This window comes from Hemicordylus capensis, chromosome 1 (genome assembly GCF_027244095.1).
Source record: "Hemicordylus capensis ecotype Gifberg chromosome 1, rHemCap1.1.pri, whole genome shotgun sequence".
NCBI classification, from domain to species: Eukaryota; Metazoa; Chordata; class Lepidosauria; order Squamata; family Cordylidae; genus Hemicordylus; species Hemicordylus capensis.
In genome coordinates this window covers 114329246-114357072 of record NC_069657.1, presented here as the reverse complement: position 1 = coordinate 114357072, position 27827 = coordinate 114329246, and the positions used below count along the sequence as shown (strand labels likewise).

At 43.4% G+C, this 27827-nt stretch overlaps 1 protein-coding gene across 9 annotated transcripts in view; it reads left to right on the top strand.

Moving 5' to 3' along the window:
• The window catches only part of FAR1 (fatty acyl-CoA reductase 1), an 83891-nt gene that overhangs the window by 17361 nt on the left and 38703 nt on the right, over nucleotides 1–27827 (top strand). For 2 of the 9 annotated variants that reach the window (XM_053271636.1, XM_053271637.1), the window contains exons 2-3: nucleotides 20681–20875; nucleotides 26438–26613. In XM_053271636.1, coding sequence (XP_053127611.1) covers nucleotides 20681–20875; nucleotides 26438–26613 — 371 coding nt within the window. Of the gene's footprint in view, nucleotides 1–19721; nucleotides 19976–20040; nucleotides 20307–20680; nucleotides 20876–26437; nucleotides 26614–27827 lie in introns of those variants that run through there. The other 7 variants (XM_053271675.1, XM_053271640.1, XM_053271685.1 and 4 more) reach the window with 7 other exon arrangements.

Sequence of the window (27827 nt, the reverse complement as noted above, 5' to 3'; positions counted from 1 at the left end):
AAGGCTCCAGGAAAGGTCATGCTACTACCAGAATTTTAAAATTTAATCCATCCTAGTGAGCTCCACTTTTAGCAAAACACATACTATAGGCAAATTTTCCAAACTGTGGAAGCCTAGTTTAGTACCTCTTATCTAATTTTTTAAAAGGTAGTAAACTTATAAAAACTTATAACTTAACCCCAAAATTATAAAAACATCAGTCTAATTGATGACTTCTAATATTTACAGAAGTTGCCAGGTAGATATCTGGTCTGGGCAAGTGAACATAATATGATGCATAATTTAATGTAATCTTCTGTATTTATCAAAACTTGGCCTCTCTTTCTTCATATTGTATGGACCAAAAGGATGGATGCTGTGAATTTATTTTAATCTGCTTTATGAGCTACAGTTTCCATGATTCATGATGACCTACTTTCAAGCAAATACATTTGAACTGAAATATACACATTTAGTGTAGCCTTCCAAAAATCTACCAAACTTAGTCCACAGCAATTCTGGGGAAAGATCCTGCCCAAGTGTTACCTAATCATTAATGACATACTGATGGCCCAAATATATTTGGCACCAATGTTGAATTGTAGGCAGTGGGTTATACAGGTATTGTCATTGTTGCACCATGTACTTATTTAAATTTGCAAACCAAACTTTCTCTGCAACCATTAATGGCTGCCATTATTATAAAGCTGAACATATACAGGATCACTTCACTAAGCCTAGGGTTTTTTTAATTGAACCCATTCATAATGTGCAGCGAAACAGGCACACAAACAATAAGGAATGTGAGCTGGTTGAATAAAGAGAATATTCTTGGCTGAAAAATAGCATTCTTTCACAGTGCTCCAAATGGAAGATTCTTTGCAATAGTTTTCAGTTCAGTTCAAACCATTCATCCAGCAGTGCATTCCCACTATAGTTTGATGGGAGAACATATGAGAAGTGTTCCCCTAAGGAATGAACTTCCTCTTTTCCAAAATTGCAAGATGTAGTTCCTCTGGCCAACATAGCAAGTCAAACATGTCCATGTTATTTCAGCAGAAATGATCTTCCTGTTTGACAGGAAATGATCTGACATTTTTCCTGCAGCTATTCTTGCAGTATGATTTTCTGTCTGTCCTCTTAAAACTGCACTTCTCCTTCTTTTATTGTAAGGAATGTACCATTTAACTGACCAGCTTTAAACAGTTTGTAAGGAGCTCTTGTGAAGTCAAGAGCTACACCAGGGGAGCTTTGCAAACAGGGGTTTGACAACAGATATCAACAGTGTTTGGCGGGGAAATGTGCAGGGAGACACACAAGCAGTCCCCCTTTATACAAAAATAAAGGTCCTCGATTATCACAAAGCAGACACACAGCACAAGGAGAAGGTAAATACTACTTCACTTTTGTGGTTTTCTTGGAGCTTAAAAACTTTAATTAGCTGACTACTGTACCTAAGACCTAGCTTTCAAATAAACAAGCTCAATACATTCTAAACAACCAATCAAACCAGTTATCAAGCTAGAATGCCAGCAGGGAAGGGGGTGCTTCCCAGTGTGTTGCACGGAGTGTTGCATGTATGACTGTCTGCTTGAGCGGCAAAAGTTATGGGTGTGTGCTCAATGCAAAGATTTCCCAGCTTTCAGGGAACAAGTCTGTTCCATAGAAGCCGAGGTGGCTGACCTGGAGAAGTTCAGTGAGGCACAGAGGTGTGTGTGTGAGACCTTCAGGGAAGTGAAAGAATCCTCCCACTCTCAGGCTCAGTTCATCTGCTGTGGAGAATGTAGGTCGGGGAAGGAGGACATCAGTCCAAGAAAGAGGGGGATGCTCCCTTAGAAGGGACTCCTTCCTTGGGTGATGTGCCCATATCCTCTCTCACAGACAATACTCATCCAGGAGGTGGGGGCCTCTTAGTAGTAGGTGATTCAGTCATTAGGGGCATAGAGAGATGGGTTTGTGACCCACATGAAGACCGCACGGTGACTTGCCTGCCTGGTGCAAAGGTTCGGTAGTCACACAGTGTCTAGAGAGGCCGTTAGGCCATGCTGGGGAGTAGTTGTGGTGCATGTTGGCACCAACAATGTTGGGAAATGCAGTTAGGAGGTCCTAGAAGCCAAATTCAGGCTGCCAGGTAGCATATTGAAGTCCAGAACCCCCAGGGTAGCGTTCGCTGAAGTGCTACCTGCGTGCTACATGCAGGGCCAGGGAGACAGGTGGAGCTGAGGGGTCTCAATGCATGGTTGAGACAGTGGTGCCAGGAGGTGGGGTTTAGATTTGTTAGGCATTAGGATACAATTTGAGGCAAGTGAAGCCTGTACAAAAGGGACGGTCTTCACTTGAACCACAATGGAACCAGATTGCTGGTGTTTAAAATCAAAAAGGTTTTAGAGTAGCTTTTAAAATGACACCTGGGGGATAGCTGACAGGAACTGGATGGTATCTGGTCTGGCAAGCAAAATCCCCTTAGATGCAAGGGTAAGAACATAAGAACAGCCCTGCTGGATCAGGCCAAAGGCCCATCTAGTCCAGAATCCTGTTTCACACAGTGGCCCACCAGATGCCACTGGAAGCTACAAGAAGGAGTTGAGAGTATGCCCTCTCTCCTGCTGTTACTCCCCTGCAACTGGTACCGAGAGACATCTTGCCTTTGAGGCTGGAGGTGGCCTTTAGCTCTCCAACTTGTAGCCAGTGATAGACCGCTCCTCCATGAAGTTATCCAAACTCCTCTTAAAGCCATCCAGGTTGTTGGCTGTCACATCTCATGGCAGAGAATTCCACAAGTTGATTATGTGTTGTGTGAAAAAGTACTTCCGTTTGTTGGTCCTAGATTTCCTGGCAATAATTTTCATGGATGACCCTGGTTCTAGTGTTATGTGAGAGGGAGAAGAATTTCTCTCTATCCACTTTCTCCACACCATGCATGATTTTATAGACCTCTATTATGTCTCCCCACAGTTGTCTTTTTTCTGAAAGGAAGAAGAAATTCTTCAGAAAATGGAAGTCTTGCCCAAATGAAGTGAACAAAAACATACACTCTGGCAAAAGAAATGCAAGGAGACAATAAGGGATGCAATTTGAGTTTGAGGAGCATATAGCTAGAAGTTTCATGGGGAATAACAAAAACTTCTTTAAATATATCAGAAGCAGATAACCTGCCAGGAAGGTGCATGAACCCTTAAATGATGAGGGCATGAAAGAGGAAGATAAGGCAGATTGCAGAGAAGCTGAATGAGTTCTTTGCATCTGTCTCCACAACAGAGAACATTGACCATATGCCCTCTCCAGAATTGAGCTTCTCAGGCTCAGAGGCTGAAGAACTGGGCAAACTCAAGGTGGTGAGGGAAGATGTTCTAAACTGCCTTGAAAAACTAAAAGTAAACAAATTGCCAGGGCCAGATGGAATCTGCCCAAGAGTTCTAAAGGAACTCAAATGTGAAATTGCTGACTTCCTAGCAAAAATATGTAACTTGTCCCTACAATCAGGTTCTGTACCAGACAACTGGAAAGTAGCTAATGTAACTCCGATTTCCAAGAAGGGATCCAGGAGAGATATGGGAAATTACAGGCTGGTTAGCTTCTGTGCTGGGCAAATTGATGAAAAGCATACTTATGGAAAAAATTGTTAAACACATATAGAAGAACAGGCCTTGCTGAAGGAGAACCAGCATGGCTTCTGCAAGGGCAAGTCTTTCTTCACTAACCTTTTGGAGTTCTTTGAGAGTGTCAACAGGCATGTGAACAAAGGTGATCAGGTTGACATAGTATATTTAGACTTCCAAAAGGCTTTTGACAAAGCTCCCCACCTAAGGCTCTTAAGTAAACTTAGCAGTCATGGGATAAGGGGACATGTTCCTGTGTGGATTGGTAACTGGTTGAAGTATAGGAAACAGGTTAGGAATAAATTGACAGTTTTCACAATGGAGGGAAGTAAGAAGTGGGGTCCCCCAAGGATCTGTATTGGAACCAGTGCTCTTTAACTTGTTCATAAATGATCTAGAAGTTGGGGTAAGCAGTGAAGTGACCAAACCTGCAGATGACACAAAACTATTCAGGGTAGAAAACAGATTGTGAGGCACTCCCAAAAGATTTCTCCAAAACTGGGGCAGTGGGCGACAAAATGCCTATTGGGGCAAAAAAACAAAAACCCAACTTCACATATACACTGATGGGATCTGAGTTGTTAGTGACTGACCAGGAGCCTGGAGCAGTTTCCTTATAAGGCAAGGATACAGCATCTGGGGCTCTTTAGTTTGGAAATGCAGTGACTAAGAGGAGACATGATAGAGATGTATAAAATTATGCATGGAGTAGAGTGGATGGAGAATTTTTTCTCCCTCCCTCACAACATTAGATCCAGATATCATCCCATTTCCCAGTGCCTCTGGGAAGCCCACAGGTAAGAGATGAAGGAATGTCCCCTCTGCTGCTGCTGCTGTTTGGAGGCATTCTAACTCTGAACCTGGAGGTACCTGTAGCCTAGCCATCAAGACTAGTAGCCACTGATAGACAACCTGTTCTTCGACGTGGTCTCTGTCTTTTACACCAGTGGGTTATGTGCCTGCGCAGAGACCTTGTCAGAATCTAACAAGCTCAATTCTCCTGCTTTAGGCGGGAACCCCGCCCCCAGCCGCTATATGCAGCTGTGCCACTTCATATCCCCTCAGTCTTCGTCATCCGCGTTTCAGCAGACATTGTGGAATCTTCGGCTCAGCAACGAATAGGACTGTATTTTTTGAATTCTCTTGTTTTTTTCTCCTGTTTTTCCTTGTTTCACATCGCTCATTTTGCTTTTACGCAAACCTTCGTGACTGTGCTAGTGGAAGCGGATCGCCTTCGGCGGTTCCGGTTGTGCCTCCAGTGCCGCAACTTTCCTCAGTACCAGCTGCAGTGGCAGATGGATCGGTACTGAACCCATTGATAACCATCTGGAGCTTCCAGCTATCCCTCTGGACTTGGCCCTGGTTCCAGTTGCACCTCCGGAGACGGAAAGTGAACCTGGCTCTCCAGGCTCATATGTATTCTCCCTGGGGTCATCCCCTTTGGACAATCAATCAGACTCTGAACCTGTGTCTCCGTCAGAAAATCTGAAGCAACACTCAACCTATGTGGCCCTCATGGCCTCGGCGTGAGGGTCACACATACACAACATACACACATACATAACAAAAAGGGGAATTGGACTCTATTTTGTCTCATTGATGCTAAGGCTAATGTACCAGCCTCTCTACTACTGAACACTGCCTTATTGGGAGTCATGCGTGGGCACTAGAAGAAACCAGCAACTCTTTCACAATCCAATAGGTGTTTGGAGAATTTCTATAGGGTACAGATGCAGGAGGATACGACCTTCTTGAAGAATCATCCTATGCCTAATTCCATTGTGTTGGAGGTATCCCTGCAAAAATCTAAAGGTCGCAGTCACTCTCCTCTGGGTGATGAGGGGAAGAAGTTGGACTCCTTTGGGAGGAGACTCTACTCGGCGTCATTTCTGCATTTGCGGGTTGCTTATTACCACGCCTATAATGCCAAGTATAACCATTTTTTGTGGGGAAAGGTGGCCCCCTTTTTAGACCTCCTGCTCTAGGATAAGCGAGATCCAGAGAAGGCTTTTCTGCGTGAGGCTGTGCAGATGGCAAAGCAAAAACTTTACTGGCAAGACACTCTGTGTAGTGCGCAGCAAAGGTGATGGCCAAGTCTGTGGCTCTCAGGAGGCATGCCTGGCTGCGTTCCTCCGGGCTGACCTACGAGGCCCGCACTAGGATTGAGGATCTTTCCCTTTGAAGGTTCAAGCCTCTTCATGGAACAGACTGACTACACCTCACAGAAGGTGCAGAAGCTGAGGAGTATGGCAAAATCTATGTCTTACTCTTCCTCTGCTCCTAAGCCACAGAGGCAGCCCAGGTGGTCTCCTTACCAGCAGGCTAAAGCCCCTTCACAGCAACAATCCTCATCGGAGCGTTCCTTTTTAGTTAACAAGTTCCAGCCGCAATACAAGTCTGGTTTCCAGCCCAGTGAGCCTGCCTTTCAGAAACAGCGTCCAAATACTTTTCAGAAAAAGCAATGACTATTGGGCCTTTTGGACCCACCTGGCTCCCTTTGTGGTGAATTGGGCAAGGTGACTGTGGATCAGTGGGTCTTCACAGTCTTACACATGGGCTATGCCCTTGGGTTTTGCCAGACATCACTGTTGTCCGGAGTCGTGACTACGCCATTGACCCCAGCCTTGGATCAGGAGGTCTCCACTCTCGGACAAGCAAGATTGCGATCTGAAGAGTCGGAGCTGTGATATCAGCTCCTGACATCCCTTTCATGTTTCTTAATAAAATTCAGCTGTGCAAGGCTGTCTCAACAGTAAGAGCTGATCCCTACCCTGGGGGCTGCCTTTAGGGGCATTTTTCTGTGCGATCCCAGAAGGAGTTTTTCTTCAAGCAAACAACACCTGCAAATTCTTGATTCATGAAAGAGATCTGCTGGTTACCTGCAGCATATTTCTTAAAGACTGGAAATGGCTTCCCTTGAACTTCTAAGTACCATATATTTTACTTCTTTAAGACCTCCTTCACTCTTTCATTTTTAATATTCTGTTTTTTCTTCTTCTGAGCAGTTTCTTCAGCTTTTGAATTGAGCTACTACGGTAAGAACATTTTAAATACACTAAGATTTTTAAGACTCTTCAGGCTATGTAAGAGACAGGATTTACGAGTTTAATTACTTGACTTTTACAATTTGGCATTTTTATTGCTTTTTGTGTTATTTTTAACGTATTCTTGTTTGCAGCTTGGAACTTATTTTTCCTTTTGTTTTCCAGCACAATCACCATCAGCTTGGCTTTAAGTTTTTGTTGGTTTTTTTCACTAATAGTTTAAATCCTGGGTTAAGGAACATCTTTGAACTTGCGGAGCTGTTGCAGAATGATTTATAGCTTTGACTTGGAAAAGACTCCCTAACTCTGTGATTGCTTTTTTCAACTGGATTTTAAGGAGAAAGCTTAAAAGAACATCAATTCTGAAGGATTATAATTTTTTAATAGTTTACTTTAAAAAAAAAAGACTTTTCTACTACTGACTTCTAGTTGGAACTATTTCCTTTTTTATATCTTTGGTGTGCACTTTTAAATTCCCAGCTGGAACTAACTTTTTGTATTTACTTTTCCTTATCTACACGGTGTCTTCTCTTCTCCTAGAGTTTTGATGGACAGTGATTCAAGTGCCTAACACAATAGGGAACCAGATTATCACTCATTTTTCTGGAGTATTGAAAACTCTTTAACGGGAGATTCCATTTAACCTCAGGATATTTGTGTGTTATAAAAAAACTGCTGAGTCACAATTTCTCTGCATTCTAAATATTACTCTACATCGAATATTTCTTTGCTGGACACATAAAGAGTTTTAGCATAATATATAACATAATATAAGAGTTCTTAAGTTTTGTAGTTAATTTCATCTTAAAGGTTGACTATTAAAAAAGGGTAGTTTTAGTGGAATTTATGCTTGAATATAAGTTTTTAAAAATCTTTTTCTTTACCTACTCTTCTCTTTTATAAGTTGTTATTGGGGTAAGCTGTAATAATGTCATAATAACTTTTGACACTGTTTCACATGACTATACTGGCATAGTGATAATAATTTAGACCCAAGATATAGAGTTTGGATCTCGTATTCCCAAAGGAAATAATAGCTTTTTATTAGAGGTGGTTTAAATTAGGGAAATCATTTATTTTGTATTATTTTATTTTTATGTATTTATTTATCAAATTTGTACACCGCCCCAAACTTTCATCTCTGGGCAGTTAACAATACCATAAAACGAGTTTAAAATATATACAAAAATCTTAGAACAATTTAACAATTTAAAAATAAAACAGAGATTAAAACCTAAAAAATTTAGGAAGCTGAAAAACCTTGGGCGAAAAGATGGGTCTTCAGGTATTTTCTGAAAATTGCCAGAGATGGGGAAGACTGTATATCAGCAGGGAGCGCATTCCACAATCTCGGGGCAGCGACCGAGAAGGTCCGTCTCTGTGTAGCCACCAAACGAGCCGGCGGCAACTGGAGACGGACCTCCTCAGATGACCTCAATGGGCGGAGGGGCTCCTAGTGAAGAAGACACTCTCTTAGATACCCAGGGCCTAAGCCATTTAGGGCTTTATAAGTTATAACTAGCACTTTGTATTTTTTCCGGAAACCTATTGGCAGCCAGTGTAGCTCCATCAGTAAAGGAGTAACATGGTTTCTCCGAGATGACCCAGAGACCAACCTGGCTGCCGCATTCTGAACCAACTGAAGTTTCCAGACTACGTACAAAGGCAGCCCCACATACAGCGCACTGCAGAAGTCAAATCTGGAGGTCACCAACAGATGTACCACTGTTCTGAGGTTGTTCATCTCAACAAACGGGCGCAGCTGGAGTATCAGCCGGAGCTGATAAAAAGCATCCTGGGCCACCGCCTCAACCTGAGAAACCAGGGAGAGGTGTAAATCCAGAAGTACTCCCAGACTGTAACCTGTTCCTTTTGGGGAAGTGTGACCCCATCTAGAACAGGCAGATCAAAATTGTCTCTAGAGTTCTGACCCCACACGATAAGTACCTCTGTCTTATCTGGATTCAGCTTCAGTCTGTTCTCCCTCATCCAGCCCATTACTGCTTCCAGGCAGGCATTTAGGGAGGATATGCCAACTCCTGAATAAGCTGACATGAAGAATTAGATCTAGGTGTCATAAGCGTACTGGTAACACCCAGCTCCAAATTCCCTGATGATCTCTCCCAGTGGTTTCATGTAGATGTTAAAAAGCATTGGAAAAAGTATGGAGCCTTGAGGGACACCATACTTAAGCTCAGATTTTGAAGAGCAACAATCTCCAATTGACACCATCTGGAATCTATTCAAGAGGTAGGAGCGGAACCACTGTAAAACAGTGTCTCCCACCCCCAACCCCCTCAGACGTTCCAGAAGGATACTATGGTCGATAGTATTGAAAGCCGCCGAGAGATCCAAAAGGACCAGCAGAGTCACACTTCCTCTGTCAATTCCCAATTGGAGATCATCCATCAGGCCGACCAAGGCAGTCTCCACCCCATAGCCCATCCGAAAACCAGTTTGAAATGGATCTAGATAATCAGTTTTCTCCAACACCGCCTGGAGCTGTGAGGCCACCACCTTCTCAATTACCTTGCCCAGCCATGGGAGATTGGAAACAGGCCTATAAATGCTCAACTCTTGAGGGATCTAATGCTGGCTTCTTTAGATGAGGTCTAATGATTGTTTAGATGAGGTCTAATGATTGACAAGGAGGCATCCTGCCCTCCCTCAGAGAAGCATTTATGATTTCCACCAGGCTGTCTACAACAGCCTCCCTGCTAGATAGAACAAGCCATGTTGGACAAGGGTCAAGAGAACAAGTGGTAGGCCTCACCGCTCCAAGCAGCTTGTCCACATCCTCAGGAGTCACAAACGGAAACCGATCCAGTCGAATCACATAAGAGTTGTTGGGCACCTCCAGTTCAGACATCAAATTAATTGTGTAGTCTCCATCTAGGTCGGCCGGAATCAGAGAGATTTTATCTGCGAAAAACTCTTTAAACACATCACAGTGGGTAGCTGATTACTCCAAATTCTGGTTCAAGGGAGGGGGAGCAGAAATTAGTCCCCTCACAACCCTGAACAACTCTGCTGGATGTGAACTCGCAGAGGCAATACGGGCAGAAAAGAACCGCCTCTTTGCCGCACATATTGCCTGAGCATAGATCTTTAGATGTGCTCTATATCACAATCTGTTGGATTCGAGTTGAGTCTTTCTCCACTTGTGCTCCAGTCACCTACCTTGCCGCTTCAGCCCCCGTAGATCTTCCGTATACTAAGAGGCCAATTTTGAAGCGGTTCGGACAGGACGCTTGGGAGCAATCGTGTCTACTGTCCTGGTGAGCAAGTTGTTCCAATTCTAAATGAGGGCATCAACAGGATCACCGGTGAAGCCAACATTGAATCCCTCCATTGAATCCATCCCTTGGAATCTTACTGGATCCAATAACCTCTTTGGGCAACCATTCTAATAGGCTCTTCGCCCCTGCGGAGGTGGGAAGTGGTTGTAAGTCCAACCTTAACCAGATGGTGGTCCATCCATGACAATGGGGAAATCACAGGAGTCCCCACCCACGGAACACCACCCTGATCAGAGTAATAGACCAAATCAAGCATGTGACCTGCAATATGCATTGGTCCAGAGATACAGCAATTATAATCCATTTAAGTATATTGTTCAAATTTTGAGTCCCAAAGAAGTCAATAGCTTTTTAATTGTGGAGCTCAAATTAGGGACTTTATTCTGAAAAATTTACTCAGATAAAACCCAAGAGAAGAATAGCCAAGAAGAGGAATGAACTCATCAACTGATGCAGTGGCAGTGGTGAGTTTTAACTCACAAGACCGGGTGTCTTTTTTCTCCAAATTTCAAGAAATTTTAACAATGAAATTGAGAACAGCTTTTAATCAAATTGAAAGGAGAGTGAATTTTCTGCAAGCAACATTTATACCGGGATGTCACGTCATTGAAGGGAAATCTACTGAATACGATCAACCGATGCAAAGAATCTCTGAAATGTAGATGGTATAGGACAAGACAGCACGAGAAGTTGACCTGCAATCCAACCTGTAGTTGCATAATCCAAAGGATTTCTTAGACATTCAAGAATTTCATAGAATGACCTTTGGTTACACCAGAGATAAGGATCTCCCAGGAGACACTAAGATAAAACTTCAAAATGGAAGAACCAAAGAAGCAAGCCTCCTTCTCCAATGAACCCCTCTTTGGGAATGCGGGAAGCGGATTGAAGGACTACCAGATCTCTTGGATTTGAAGCAAAACAGAGAGTCAAAGTTTGCAGTCATTATTCTCCAGGCAAGGAGAACCAAATACAGATGGGTGATTACTTTTTGGCTGGAAGTTCTTCTGTATGCGCGCAGGCACATAGATTTTCCGTTACAACAGGTTTCCTGACATTTTTAATGATAGCATTCCCTGTTAGGATTAAACAAACCCCTAAATGAGGCTCAATTAGAAGAATGAACTGAGGAGGAAGAATTAGATGTTATCTCTTTTTCATACAAGATACTGCCGAAATAAAATAATGGGAATAAGTAGGGCTACTGCAATAGATTTCTCACTAGTATCTGACAAATCCTCAGACGAGGATTAAACAGGAGAATGAATTGAAGAGGAAGAATTAGACATTACTTTTTTTAAATGCAAGATATGGCTGAAATAAAATCACGAGAATAACTATGGCTACAATTTGAGGGCCCAGGGATCTTCTATAAATCTTTTTTATAGAGTAGTCATCTATATCTAAAGCTTTGTTATCATTAATGATGCTTATTATTTAGGTTTTTTAGGCTGAACCAAGTATAAATGCTTGATCTCTTTTAGCTGGAATTTTTAATTGTAACAGATTCTCTGCCAGTATTAAATAAACTTTCGGATGAGGATCAATCAGAAGAATGAACTGAAGAGGAAGAATCAGATGTTATCTCTTTTTCATACAAGATATTGCCGAAATATAATCATGGGAATAAGTAGGGCTACAGCAACAGATTCCTCGCTTGTATTAAATAAATCCTCGGATGAGGATTAAACAGGAGAATGAACTGAGAGGAAGAATTAGACATTAGTTCTTTTTAATACAAGATATTGCTGAAATAAAATTATGGGAATAATCATGGTTATAATTTGATGATCTGGGAATCTTCCATAAAACTCACATTGTTTTATGGAGTAGTAATCTATATCTAAAGCTTTGTTTTCATTAATGGTGCTTATTCTTTAGGCTGAACTAAGTATAATTAGGCAATCTTTTTCAGACCGGAAGTCTTTTCGGGGAGTGGGCGGATATACAAATCTTACTTATACCTAGCTCTTATTAATAGTGTAGTTATCCATATTTGAAACTTGGTTGCCATTAATGACGCCTTTCATGTTATATTATATCACTATATTATTCTATTCTTACTATAGATCTTTTGGCTTTGTGTTAGTTTCTTAATGTGATAATGGTTAGAGAAGGGATGGAAGAGGTCTTTTTTTTAATGTTATTTTCAACATACTAGATATATATTTTGTATGCTGGAAGTTCAAGAGATGTAACCATACCTCTCTGTTTTTATTTCTATTCTTAAATAACAATTTATACCAAAAAGGGGTTCTCCGCTCTTCTTTTGAAGGATGTGATTTTAAAAGGTCACCAATGTGACGAACCCCAGTTTCTATTCCCATTACTTTGTCATTCCAAACCAGATGGCAGTCAGCACCCTATATTGGACCTCAGAGGCTTAAACAAACACCTTGTTTACAAGCGTTTCCTGATGTTGTCGGTACCAACTATTTTGGCCCTGCTGGAGAGGAACATGTGGATGGTCGCCTTGGATCTGAGAGACACGTGCTATCATACCTCCATACGCCCTCAACATCGCCATTTCCTGCGTTTCCGGATAGGGGGTTTCGCCTGTCAGTTCAAGGCCTTACCATTTGGCCTAATAACGGCCCCATGGGTCCTTACAAAATGTTTTGTCCCTGTGGTGGCGTTTCTACAAGAGCAAGTGATACAAATCCTGTCATTTCTGGGTGATTGGCTGATCCTAGTGGGTTCAAAGCAGGCTGCTTTGAGCTCTCTCAACGCAGTAATAGACACTTTGCAGGGCCTGGGCTTGCAGATCAACACCAAGAAGTCCCAGCTGGACCCTGTCCGCAGGATACAATTTATAGGGTGATCTTCGACACCAGCTTGGAGAAGGTCTTCCTCCCGGAGGCCCGCATAGAGACACTTGTACGGCTGGCCTCCACTCTCCTGGCCGGAGTGCTGCAGACCATGCAGTCAGTGCAGCGCCTCTTAGGCACAGGAGATGGTCTTTTACTCTGATCAGGGTAGTGTTCCTTGGGTGGGGACTCCTGTGATGGCTGCCACCACATACGTGCTTCCACATGCACATCTTCAAATGTGCATCATTCAGAGGTGGTTCCTGGATGTGTTTGACCCCCTTCGGGACTCTGCTCAGTTGGAGCACATGCCTCCCCAGCTGGTGTAGGAGGCCGTGGCTTGGTGGGTCAAGCCCCATCATCTGGACTTCAGCTCTCCCTTCCAGGTCTCTCCTCCATGCTGGGTGATTACAACCGATGTGTTGGAGCTAGGATGGGGCACTCTTATGGACGATTATCGCCTGAGTGGCCATTGGACGCTGACAGAGAGGGGTTAGCACATCAATTACTTGGAACTGTTGGCCATATTCCATGCCCTAAGAGGCTTCTTACTCATAATTGTGCGTTGTTCGGTGACAATTCAAACTGAAAATATGACGGCGAAAGCCTATATCAATCAGCAGGGGGAGACAACCTCAAGAAGCCTCCTGTTTCTTTCAGTCAATCTGTGGCATTGGTGTGTAGCACATGCGGTGATGCCACATGAGGTCTACTTCCAAGGGAACCTGAATGTCCAGGCAGACATGTTGAGCAGACTAAAAATGGTTTCCCATGAGTGGATGCTGGATCAGGGTGTACTCTGGGACAAAAGCGCAACGTGGGGTGCTCTGATTCCGGATGTCTTTGCATCTCAGGACCATGCTCAGTGTGCCCTCTATTGTTCCGGGGGTGGGGAGGGGAGGACTCTCGTCCTGTCCTGGAAAGGCCCCTCCCTTTACCTGTTTTTACCGTTTCCCCTCATACCAAAGGTTCTTTGCAAACTGAGGAAGGACCGCTCCAGGGCCATCCTGATAGCCCCTTGGTAGCCCAGGAAGCCTTGGTTTGCGGCTCTGAAATAGCTGGCAGTGACTTGTGTGTGCCTTCCTGCTCTACCTTACCTGCTGTTACAGGAAAAGGGTCGGGTGCTCCATCCGGTCTCTGCACCTGACTGCCTGGAAGATCCTACCGACTTCCTGTTGAGACTCAGACATTTTGCTTGTGGCTAGAAAGCCCTCGACGAGGAAGTCATATGGACATAAATGGACTTGTTTCTGTACATTTGCTGCTCAAAATGGGTTTGATGTTTTTAACTCATCTGTTCAAAATGTTTGTACCTATCTCTCATCTTTGAAAGTCTGGTTTAAAGCTCTCCTCTCTCAGAGTACATTTGGTGGCCATTGTAGCACATTCACCCGCCACTTGGGTTTCCTGGTTCAAGGATCCACTGATAAAGAGCTTTCTAAAGGGTTTGTCACATGTTTTACTGGATGACCCTGTTATGTCACCGGCTTGGGATTTGTCTGTGGTACTGGCTGGTTTGCTGCGACTGCCCTTTTAGCCTTTGGCTTCTATTGATCCTCGTCTCCTGGCGTGGAAGATTGCCTTCTTAGTGGCAATCACCTCCGCTAGGAGGGTAAGTGAACTGCAGGCCCTGAGGGTTTATCTGCCATACCTGCATTTTCATAAGGATAAGATTGTGCTCCATCCGAATGTTCAATTCCTTCCAAAGGTAGTTTCTACCTTTCATCGTTCCCTACCACTCACCTTGTCTGTTTTTTTCAAAACCCTTTGTCTGATGCAGAAAGCAGGTTGCATCATTTGAATGTTCGGAGGGCATTGTCCTTCTATGTTCAAAGGTCGGCAGAGTGGAGAAAGACTCCTTCTCTATTTGTTCTGTATGATGGTCCCTGCAAAGGCTTGCAAGTATCTGCTCAGTCTCTGTCTAGGTGGATTGTTTCTACTATTGAACTTTGCTACACCTTGGCACAGAAACAATTGCCTGTGACCATTAAGGTACCCTCAGTTCGGTCCATGGCGGCCTCTGTTGCCTTTGATCATGCGGTCCCTTTGGACACCATCTGTCAAGCAGCTACTTGGGCTTCGCTCCATCCCTTTATTCGTCATTATGCTATTGATGCCAGAGCATGGAACGATGCTAGGTTTGGCAGGACTGTCCTGCAGTCTATTTTCAGTTGATGTACTTCATTCTTTGAAATAAATACTTCTTGCAGATTGCATCCTTGTTTTGTTTGTTCCCTCTGCCTGGGTTGCTAGCCTGTCATGTGCCCATTGGTGTAAAAGACAGAGACCACGTCGAAGAACTACAGGTTGCTTACCTGTAACTTTGGTTCTTCTAGTGGTCATCTGTCCTTTTACACGTCTTCCCATCCTCCCCGCTGGGTCTACTGAAGGCAGACTCTGTGACTGAGGGGATGTGGAGTGGCGCAGCCGAATATAGCGGCTGGGGGCGGGGTTCCCCCCTGAAGCAGGAGAATTGAGCTTGTTAGTTTCCGACGAGGTCTCTACGCAGGCGCATAGCCCATTGGTGTAAAAGGACAGATGACCACTAGAAGAACCAAAGTTACAGGTAAGCAACCTATAGTTCCCTATGAATTCAAGAACTGGTATGTGTTGTGTATTCCAAAGGTGTGTGGTTACTAGCCATATATGTGGCCAGGGTTAACTACATTTGAACTTCCTGGCAAGACACTAGAGCCTTGAACCTCAGGACTTAACCTTAGCTAAGTTAAGTCCTAAGCTAACCAGGACTTTGTGTTCTTGACCAACAGGACTATAAAATATGTAGTACCATTGGCTTGTGATTAGCAAGCAGTATGAGCCATGCATAATTGGCTAGGCAGACCTAATATAAACATATATTACAAAAATATATTCCTTTTGGTGTTCTTTGAAGGATGTTCTCTAAAGCCAGGTGAGCTTTTTCTAGCTTAGAATTAACTTGTGTGATATACTTTCTAAGACAGGTTTGTAAATGTTGAGGAAAACCATAAAAAACCTCACAACAAAATGCAATCCAAAATTTGGAAAATTTGCATAACTTCAGCATTGGCTTGCCCCTTTTGGCCACTTGAATTAGATACACGTTGCAGGAAGCTGACCAAGAAGTGCTTCCAGTGTTTGCAAACCACCTCACAGCATTGAAATTTTGTCCAAGGCTGTAAGGATGTGCTAACTGGCTCAACAGCGAGCTGGCCCAGTTCTAGTGCTCAACCTCATGCTGAACTGGGTTCAGTTCGAGGTCAAGACAAACCCCCAGTCCGGATCCTAGTCCCCAGAGGGCAGCGGGTGCTAGGGACATTAATTGGGGGGGGGGGCAGACATAGCTTCTGTAGCCTTAGGGGGATGCTGCCATGTGGGGGTTCTCCGGTGGTTCCCCTTCTCCCCACTGGCCTCCCCATTTCCGGCCTCTCTGAATGCACGGCAGCCATTTTGGAGGCCGCTGCACATGCACATGGGCCATTTGCATGCCTGGGGTCTCAGAGTTGAAAGTTGTCTCAATGGCCTATGCACATGTGCAGCAGCCTCCAAAATGGCCAGTGTGCATTCAGAGAGGCCCAAAATGATATGGACTGGCCCGGAGGAGACTGTAGGAAGGCTGGCGGGGGGAGAGGGGACCTGCCGGAGACTCCCCTCCCATGGCCACAGAGCACCCCCTGAGGCCGATGAAGCCCTCAGCAGTTGTTAGTCTCCCCTCCCCCAAAAAATATTTAACTTCCCTAGCATACCCAAACTTGTCCAAATTCAAACTGAGCCAGGCTTCCCATTTAGGGTGCCAAAACTGAACATGCTCAGTCTGGTTCAGACTCAAATCGAACTGGGCAAACCAGTTTTGTGCACATCCCTACAAGGCTGTAGTTGCTATTGCAAGATAGATATCAGTAGTTTCACTGGACAATGGTGTCAACCAAAGGATTCCTTTATGTCTAATTTAGATCACAGGAAGTTCTGAAAGAATCCTCGCCTGAAATTCTTTCAGAACTTCCTTCTTGTTTGGGTGAGCACTTTCAGGTCTTGTTGGTTGTGGATTATATAGTCTAGATCACTGCATATGACTGATTAGGAATCTGTGGAACCATCTAACAAAATGCTGATACACAGTGACTTGCATATGTTCAACCACAATTTCCTTCTGCCATTCATAAAGTGTGCAAACTGTTTGTTTGCTTTTTATTGTAGCTCCAGCTTTTTGTATGAGTTCTGGATATTTTCAAAATTACTGAGTGACTTACAATGAAAAGCAATATAAACAGCAGGACTGGGAGGGCGGGCGGTGGAATTAAACATATCATTAGACATGTTCATCATATACTTTGCTAGAGGAACAGGTGATGTTATCAGGTGAGAACTTGGAAAATTCAGATTCCCACTCTTTACAGGACTGCTGTAAAAGGGAGGTGGGTGGCAATTTGTGCCACCCTGAGCTCCTTGGAAGAAGGGTGAGATAAAAAAATGTAAACATAAATAATCTTTAGTTTCTGATGCCAAGCCTTTTTTCAAGGGCCCAGTATAACCAGTTGCTAATTTGAGTTGCTTATTATTAGACTTTTTCTAACAAAAAAAAAATGACTGTGTTCTGTTCCTTACCACTAGAGCTGAAAACCAATAATTTGTAATTGATCTAGGTCCAATAGCTCTTCTTAGTATTATTGTGGCAGCCTCTCTGTATTTTAGTTCTTGATCCAGATTTCAATCTAAATTGTTCACTTTTTATTTTTTAGGAGATGGCAAGACAATAACTTCAGTAAATCCTGCTCACCCAGAGCTTTAGTTCCACTCTCCTTCTTGATTTGACAGTAACATGTTTGTTTAGTCACTTTGCTGACAGCTTCACCAAAACCTGTGCTGGCGTAGCTACCATTCCTGCCCTGAGCCTTCTTAAATGTACAGAGAACTTGTCTCATGCCCAACATCTTAGGCCCTGCTCATGGTCCCACCAGTAACGGAGATCCGGCTAGCAGAAACTAGAGACAGGGCCTTTTCGGTTGTGGCCCCTCAACTTTGGAACACCCATCCAGAAGAGCTTTGCCATGCTCCCCCCTCAGTGTTTTTAAGAAACAACTGCACACACATCTTTTTAGAGAGACTTTTAAATAATTTATCCTCTGCTTTTATTTGGTAGGTTTCTTAGTGTTTAGTTTTTCACTGATAATCTTTACATTTCAATTTTAAAAACTTGTTTTAATTGTGGTTTTAGCCTGGTCTTAAGTTTTTAATCTTATTTTTTAAATTCTATATTGTATTTTTGTATTGTATGTATTAATGTTGTAAGCTGCCCCAAGCAGTTGTGCACTGAAGGGGTGGGGTATAAATATTTTTAATAATAAACATTTAAGTCTGACTGGCAGAAGGAAGAAATGCCCCCTACTCCCTTTCTTCAGAAAGCATATAATAAAAATCATTCTCTACAAAAAAAAATTGTGGTCCTACTACTCCCCCATCAATATTCAAAATTGTTGCAAAATTACACACGACAGTGCACTTTTTTCTCCTACAGAAGTTAACGTATATCTTGACATTGTTATCAGGAAATTTATGCATCTAAGCTTTACCTACACTTGTCGAAACAGTTATTACCCCCAGATTTTGGAATGTTCTACCAGTGATCTGCTCCTCAGTCTTGATCACAATTTTTAGAAAGCAAGTGAAGTCTTGGCTTTTTACCCAGGTCTTTGAGTGTTTTTGTTGCTGCTGCTCTTTATTTTATGGTGTGTGTGCAGTTTACAAAACATTTAACACAATATGAGACTATAAAAAGTTACACAATAAAAATAAACTGCCTTGGGATTGCTTTAATGAAATGGTATAAAAATTAACGATAAATAAAATATAGGAATCCCAAGTTTTCTTTGAGGTTACGAAATCAGATTCAAAAAAACTGTGTTTGTCTCACAAGCAGTCTAAAGTACGAACCCATCATACAAACACTGCACTATTCAGTTTTTACAGGATTACAGAAAAATAGTGCAATTAGTCTTGTTTTAAAAACCAAGCATTTTCCGTTTATGTTCAGTAAAACAAAAAGCAGAGTCCACCAAGATTCTGATCTCCCCCTTGCTCCTTGATGAACCTCTTTTGGTAGCCAAAACAGTGCAGGTCCCAGATTCAGAAACTGCAGCACCTGTTTGTTCCTTTCACCACCACCGGCTGCAGTGCCAGGTCTCAGACTGATAGTGTAGGGTTGCCAACATTCCACTGCCTGAATAAAGGACATCAGTGGGGGAGTAGGCGGGAGTGATTGAGAGCCTGAGCTCTATGCGTTTTCACCACTTTCAATTTAAACTGCAGTTCCAGTTGCAACTTAGATTACTTCTCCTCTGCTTACTGATATAACTATGGTTAACCTAACTGGGTGTGATATAATTTTGTTTTCTAGAAAGAGAAGCATTGTTAGCCAGTAAAGATAGATAGGGCTCATGTATGAAACCTATCTAGCAGTGAGTCATCGCTTGCATGATTTCCATGACCCAATACCTGAATAGTGCTGTTTGCCAATCACTGATGGCCGATAATGTTAATGTTTTTGTTAATGGCTCCAATATGGGACTGTTGACAACCCTAAGCCTGCAGCCCATTCCTACCAGAGCGTTCTGGTAGGGAGGGCAAAAGGAAAGGCGTTGGAGCACATTAATTATTCCATTATTAATGAAAATAACTGGTTTGATCTAAGCCATAGGTTTATTTTCCTGAGGCGAAAATAAGGGACTAATGGCATCCCGTAAAGGACAGTCAATTTTCGGCTAAAATAAGGGGCTTTTGGTAACCCTATCATATTATCCCAGCTTCTTCCCTTTGGAGAAGCTGCTTTGTGCGTGCCCTCCCGACCCCGCCCTTAAAGCGTTCCATTTGAAAAAGTGCTTCTTGGAGACAAACACTCCAAATCTGACTCTTATACCCCCTTTGAAAACACTACACCGCCTCGCGTCGGCTATGAATAGCCCAGGCGCACGTGGCTGGTAGGGTCTATCGCGAGATATCTGGGTTCTCTGACGATTCTTTTTCTCTCCACCCCCTCCCCGCCGGGTGGCTTCACAGCAACGCCGGAAAGAGACGCAGGAACCGCGGGAGGGGAGGGGAGGGAGAGGAGCAGCAGCCAGCCATAACAGCCGGCAGGCAGGCGGGTTCCTGGCTGCATCCTCTTTTTCCTCTCCCGGTCGCGTCACGGCGGCGCGGGAAGGGGCTGCGGGAGGAATCGCGCTGCTGCTGGGCGGGAGGACCAAGCAGTAGCCGGCCGGGAAGAGTCAGTCCGGGTGAGTCCCCTCGTTTCCCCCCTCCCCGTCGATTCACGGCAGCGCGCGAAGGAGACGCAAGAACCGTTCTCTTCTCGGTTGGGAGGAGCGGAGGCGCAAGTGGCGGCCGAAAGGCCTGGCGGGAGTGCGCTGCCGCAGCAGCAAGCAGCCGTAGCCGCTCATCCTCCGAGACCGTCTCTGCCTCTCCGTTCTCCTTCCTTCCTTCCCCGTCGTCTATGGCGACCAGGCGAGTGGTGAAGGACAAGGCTGGGTCGAGCTTGTGACCGCGAGCGAGGCCGCTCATTCTCTTCGGCCGAACTCACTGTGCCACTTCGACTCTCCTTTTTTATGGGTAGGGGACGAGGTGCCCCCTTGCCAGCTCTCTTGATGCAACTTCAATGATTTACTCTGCCCGGGAATGAGATGCGCTGTTGGGTTCTTAATCGTTTAGGGGGCTAATGTAGTTTTAGTTCTCTATTTTGTCTATGCACGATTTTGTAACGTAGCCCCCATGCTTTTGATATGCGTAGTTGAATGCCCCACCCTTCAAAGGGGGGCTGGAGAACAACAAGATTATCTTTATTCAAAGAGAATAGCTCATTTATTCCATGTGTGCTGGGCAGAGTATTGCACTTCTGTAAAAATGGAATTTGGAACATAGTCATGTGAAAACGGTAAGAGTGTAGGAGGAGAACTGAACCTATTCTGCTCTTAAAATCTCTTAAGGTCATGATGGTATCCATCCCAGAATACTATGAAGGCAAGAATGTCCTCCTCACTGGAGCTACTGGCTTTATGGGAAAAGTTCTTCTAGAAAAGCTTCTGCGGTCTTGTCCAAAGGTAAAAACAGTTTATGTGTTGGTGAGACACAAAGCAGGGAAGACTTCTCAAGAACGAGTGGAAGAAATGATAAGCTGCAAGGTATGATTCAACAAAATTGTCATATCCTATATGATGAAATTACTTTAAAATGGGTGTGTTACAGAAAGTTTCTGCATAACAGTGGGAAAGAAGGTGTGTGTTGTAGAGTCTTCTTTATCATCTTCTATAATTTAGAGCAGGGCTGCACAAATCAAATGCCCTGTTAGGCCGAAACCAGCCACTACTTGGCGTGCAGGGACCAAGGTAGATTTTTAGCACATTACATTAAGATTAAAAATATTATTAGTTAGTTGTAGATCTATTCCCCCTGTCAATTGACCCATAGTTTCAACCAAAGATGGTGCTCAGAAAATAGGTCCTGTCCCTGCTCAAACAGTGGGGCCCCTGGAGTACATGCCAGCCCCAAATAAATGCCAAGTCCTCTCTGCTCCCTAAACTGTCATTGTTTTCAGGCTGCAAACCTAGGTATGTGTACATGGGAGTAATCGTCTCTGGGAAGACCTTGGAACATATTTATGAGAAAACATGCATAGGATGGCACTATATGGCAGTGTCCAGCTCCTATGTTGCTGCAGGATACCTGGGGGCCAATAAAATAGTCCCTGCGGGCAGAATCTGGTCCCCTGGCCTTATGTTGTGCAGGCCTGATTTAGAGTCTGCAGTACAGAAACCATGGTTTCAGTCCTATCTCAGCCATCATCATGCATGCCCTTGCACCAGTATCTCTCTGTCTTCATTCCTTGTCGGCAAGATAGGAATAATCACAGGGGTTTTTTTAATGATCATGAATCGTACAGCACTTAATATAACTTGCTGTATATAGCAATAGCAATAGCACTTACATTTATATACCGCTCTATAGCCGGAGCTCTCTAAGCGGTTTACAATGATTTAGCATATTGCCCCCAACATTCTGGGTACTCATTTTACCGACCTCGGAAGGATGGAAGGCTGAGTCAACCTTGAGCCCCTGGTCAGGATTGAACTTGTAACCTTCTGGTTACAGGGCGGCAGTTTTATCACTGCGCCACCAGGGGCTCATCCTTATATATGATTGATGATTGATCATATGTATATATGATTGATTTTGTTATGCTAGCTGCTCAAACGTTTCCTGGAGGCTTTCAGGGAAATGGGAGTAGCAGCCTGTAGTATGCAATAAGAGTCACTGTGACTGATCAGGCAGTAGGTCCCAGGTATGGATGATCATGATGACAGTAAATACTGCACTTACTGTTGTGATGAGAAGCAAAGCCCTTCCCAAATACCTGCTGCAGTCTGCACTGTGTCTTGGGAGGAAGAATGTAGCCCCCATTATTGGACAGTATCTTCCCATTCCTTTCTCTGGCAAAGAAGGGGGGCAAACTATGTGTATAGCAAATTGCCACCAAAAGCAGTGCCTTTGTGTAGCTGACTGAAAGCTTTTGCCTTCACCTGCACTCCAAGCGTTCCCAACCTGTGGTACTCCAGATGTTGCTGAACTAAAACTCCCATCATTGCCAGCTACAATTTATTGTGGCTAGGGATGATGGGAGTTATAGTTCGTCAACACCTGGAGAGCCAAAGTTGGGAAATCCTTGCTCTAGGCAGTCAGCTGCAGCTGGGGCACATGCTCAGCCTGATGATATGATGTTAAAATTAACTCTGTGATAGCTTTATATACTGTTTCTCATGGATCACTGATTGATTGATTAAGTGCCGTCAAGTTGGTGTCGACTCCTAGCGACCACAATCACGCAGCATTGTATAAGATTGTTACAGTGATACTCAGGGCTCAGGAAATCTACCTGTCTGTGACAAATGAAAAATGATGCCTGACAAGTCATGTACCAACATAGCTTGAGGAGCCACCTGTCAAAGCATTTGTTCGGCTAGTGAGCAGAACCAACACTGCTTGACCTCTGGTGATTCTGTTTAACAGATTAGAAGAGGAAGTATGATGTGCTTCTCTGAAGACAGCATTGTCTTCGCTCTGAAATGTCTTTTTTGCCTTCCTGCTCGTGGTGGTTGTGTTCTCTGGGGCAAATTATGCAAATAGTTTTTAAGTATCCCATTTAACATTGGTGGGCATCTTGTTTGTGTTCAGATAGAGCAATAATGTGCTTTTGGGTAATCTTTTCAGAACCTTTTAGGGAGAGGCTCTGAAAAAGCTTGATCTTCCCTGACTGATGTATTGCTGGTTATCGGAGGCAAACAAGTCAGGGGTGGGACCTGTATATCTTGTCTGTGGTGTGTGCTTTTGCTGGAAGGTGCAGGAGTCTTTAAGAAGTTAAGAAAGCGTAAGAATCCCTGCTCAAAAGTCCAAGTGTTTTATGGGTGTGTTGATCAGCCTTCTGGGCATCTTCTGTCCTTTGTCAGCAGTGCTGAGCAGTGAACTTGTCACTGTTCATCTTGCTCCCCAAATACCACATAGCTCACCTTTGTAGTTTCCTAGTTATTTATTAGTGTTTGCTTATGCTGTGTAGTGAGACTTGCTTTCCAGATGTGAGGTGACTAATGCATATGCCAGTCTGTCAACAAGATAAAGTAGATTTTCTTGACAAGCTGTCTCAAGAGAGCCTTTCAACTAAATAGTTGCACTTAACCCTCCACCATCAATTTGGCATACCAGTGCTTACTTAAATCAGTGCTTTCTGTGTATTGCATAGCACCTTGAAAGAGGAAACTCAAGTATTTGGATAATTTCTGGATTTGGAGCTGGAAATTGGAATTAGTGAATTCATAGCCTGATGATGATTAAACATATTTTTATAATGCCCAAAATGCAAGTCTCTGGGCAGTTAAATAAAGGCCATTCTATAAAATTAACTAGAAAAGCATTTGGTAGTCTCTGGCTCTACAAGGCTTCATCCTAAAGAAAAAGCTTTTCTTTGTCGGAGGGGCAAAGTGTAGCAATCCTACTCTGTTAAAGCTTACATTTATTTAATAACTCAAATGTGCTGTTCAGGCATTCAGCCTGTGCACATTCCATGAATTAGGATTGAAACAGCTTCTTCCATGGGATCTCCACCTGATAGTTATCCATTGGACCTAATGTTTGCAAAGAGGCCTACATGTGGAGTCCAATGCATATAGCTCCTTTTGTGCACTTACAAACTCAAGGCGTACAGATTATATGGAACAGGCCTGTGTGTGTAGCTTCCTATGCAAACACTGAGTACAAGGGAAAAGATCCTTCCAGGCCCCCATTTCCTACTATTCAATATTTGCACAGGGCGTACATCTTGGACTACTCATTCTTTCCAAGTGATGTAATCTGTGAAGTGGCTTCTAGAGTACTGTAGTAGTATGTGTGGTTGCAAGGGCTACTGCTTTTCAGTGGGATATGAAAGTTTTTACCATCACAGCTGGAATATTTTATTGGAGCGGCCAATTTGAACACAGGGTAACTCCTTATCTACAATTAGTCCTGAGTACAAGCCACTTGAGTCACCTTAATTGGCGCAGTGGGGGAGGAAATGGCTTGACTACTAAGCCAGAGGTCACTGGTTTGAATCCCTACTGGTATGTTTCCCAGACTATGGGAAACACCTGTATCGGACAGCAGCAATATAGGAAGATGCTGAAAGGCATCATCTCATACTGTGTGGGAGGAGGCAATGTTAAACCGCTCCTGTATTCTACCAAAAGAAAACCACAGGGCTCTGTGGGTGCCAGAAATCAAAATCGACTAGACGGCACACTTTACTTTTACAAGCCACTTGAGTCAAACTGCAGAAGAATCAAACACTGCTTTGCCCTTTTCCCTCTAACAGGGATTCCTAGATGATATTCACTACAACTCCCAGCATCCCCAGCTGCAGTGGCCTTTGGCTGGGGATTTTGGGAGTTGTAGTCAACAACCTATGGGAATCCCTGCTAGAGGGAACAGTGCTGCTTTGCATGTCAGTAGTCAAATCTCTTGTGGATTTGATGCTTGAAATGCATTTATTGCAAACGGTGAGATTTTTATTTCTAGCACCGCTTCATCCATACTTTTAAAAAGGTGTCTGAATGCTTATTGTATGTTGGAAAGCTGAGTTTAGCGATCCTGCAGTCTGATGAATATGGAATACTTGTTTAGAGCAGAAGTTTCAACTTGTAAGCTAAATGCAGTCTTCTAAAATTATCCTGTGCAACCAGTGAGCTATATTTGGAATTGCACCTCAAACGACAAGTAAAATAACTGCAAAATGGCTACTAGTTCTGTTACTTCTCAAAACACCTTTGTAACTTTTCTTAGCATATTCTGTCTGAAGCAGTTACATGTGTTTGGTTTAAAGAGGCTCTGACTGGGTTCAGATGTAATGCAAATCATGGTCTGTGCTAATCCATAGTTAAGAACCTAGCCTATAGTTTGAGCTTGCTGATGTACAACAGGCAAACTATGGTGTATAGCTTCTTATCTGCTTTGTTGTTCAACTGTTCAGGACTCTGCTTGAAAAGTTCATTCCCATCTCTCTGGTGAACCATCTGGAGGGGGAGCAACTCCATGATTCAGCAGCCTGTGAATGTGGAGCAAAGGCCCCAAATTGTGGTTTATAAATGGTCTATGAATTCAGCCTAACACACAACTGCAGTTGGCACAACCTGATTTCAGATCCTGGTTTGTGGGCATGGCTGGTTTCAAACAGAACATAACCATTACACAAAACCATGTCTGAACCCAACTCTGTTACTCGCTCTTAAAATACCCATGTCAGATTTCCTAAAACTTCCAAGATTCTGATTATTTGCTTTAAAGAAGAACTAACAATTCCCTTGTGCACAACCAGTTCAAAAGCCTATGCAAACATCTGGAATGATCCCTGCAAGGATGGTGTTCAAGAAGACTAAAGATCTTACAGGAGAAACAATATTTTCCCCCTCCCTCTTTATTTTGTGAAAGAACAACTTCTTTTCCTCTGTGTGAACCATATCTTTGTCTTTGTGCCTGACTGAGGCACATGATGTTCTAGACAGGTGTTAGGAATTATGTAAATTGTGGATAGCCTCCACAGTGCTGCTTTCAGAAGGACTCATTGTGGAGCATAGCAACAATCATGTTGCACTACTTCTAGTGAAAGAGAAGCCTTCTTGGGGGCATACAAGGTTGGATAAGAATTAGCTAGTGCACTGTTTTGTACTTATTGCAAGAACTAGTTCGAAACAGCATTATTTTCTTTGCACAATGACCTTGTACTATGTACACATGTAATGCAGCAGCATTTACACAAGACTAGCCTGGATGCCTCCTTCTAGACTTCAAAATGTTTAAGTATGAGCCATGAAAGACTGGAATAGATAAAGTTTGAGTACTTACTTCAATCTTATTTTGAAAAGGGTGGAAATAGTTAACTTTAAAAACAGCTTTCAGATATTTTTGGTTTATGAAAGCATATAAAAGCTTCTGAATATGCACAATGAAGGGCTTTGCCTTGAATATGGAATAGTTTGCATGTGCTTGGTTGAACTACTCATCCTAAACTTACCTTGTGTCATCTTGTGTTGAGTCATATTCTTTAACAGATGTGGAGCAAAAAAGGTTCATTTTAGGCAGGAACCATGTTCTTCCTGTCCTACAATCTCTAAGCACTCCCTTTTGGCTTTGTGTTCTGACTCCTTAATATTTTCTTTTGACAGCTCTTTGACAGATTGAGAGATGAACAGCCAGACTTTAAAGAAAAAATTATAGCAGTTTCTAGTGACCTAACGGAACAAGAAATGGCTCTTAGTGAAGAAGATAAGGAAAATCTTATAGACTGTACTAACATAATATTCCATTGTGCTGCTACTGTAAGATTCAATGAAATTCTAAGGTGAGCATATTGTGACACTTTTAATATGTTGGGATATAACTACCTTTTGTCTTGTAAACCTGATTGTAAAAGATGAACAAGTTGTTCTGGTAAGAACTAATCTGCCTACTTTCCTTCCACTATAATCTTAATTAGCCACCCAGAGACGTAAGTTTGGGCGGGGTATAAATTTGATTGATAGATAGATAAATAAATTAAATAAATAATTGATAATTACAATCCTCACAAGTTAGGCCACTTCAGCCCCAAACATTCACATGTACACCATCTTGAGTTGGGGGTGGATGACATAATTACACACTACGTCCTTGAGCCATCCCTATGTGTCACTCAATACAACAGTAACAAATTTGATTCAAATCAGTTGGGTAGTCCACAAGTTAGCCCACTTGTGCCTCAACTGTTTATACACCCGCCATCTTGGATTGGATAACATCATCACAAACTATGCTGTTGATATGTTCCTACAACTGTACCCAATTTGGTTCATATTAGTCCAGGCATTGTGAAAGTGATAGGAGGACACGGATGCAACACACACACACACACACACACACAATATGCTGGGTGATCTCCATAAAAACTCTTTATCCTATACTGCTTTAATGCCTTTGTATTGCCATGAGAACCGGTGCATTCACCCTATGTACTTTATTTAGGTTTCAGAAAAGGGGGGAAAGTTAAAGGTATTAGCCTAACCTTGTTTTAGCAACTTAGCAATAGCAATAGCACTTACATTTATATACCGCTTTATAGCCGGAGCTCTCTAAGCGGTTTACAATGATTTAGCATAGTGGAATGAAGTATGAACTTAGTGGAATGAAGTATGCCAAACTCAAGGCTTAGGTGGAACTAGCTGGGCCGGGTGCTGAGCATCTGCACCTTGGGCCCACCCACCCACCTCCACCACCTTTTTCTTCCTCTCCCCCACCCCCTCCACTTTCTGGCAGTCCTTGCCGCTTTTTGGCCAGCCGGCCCACTTCTTTTCCCCACCCAGCTGTTTTCAGGCTGGTGGGCTGGCCGGTCCACTTCTTCTCTGTCCCATCTGCTTCCCCTGCCGCCACTGCTTTTAGGCTGGTGAACCGGCCAGCCTGCTTCTTCTCTGCCCTACCCACTTTACACACCCAGCCGCCACTGCTTTTTGGCCATCCCACTTCTTCTCTGCCCTGCCCACCACCACCACCGCTGCTGCTGCTTTTAGGCTGGCTGGCCAG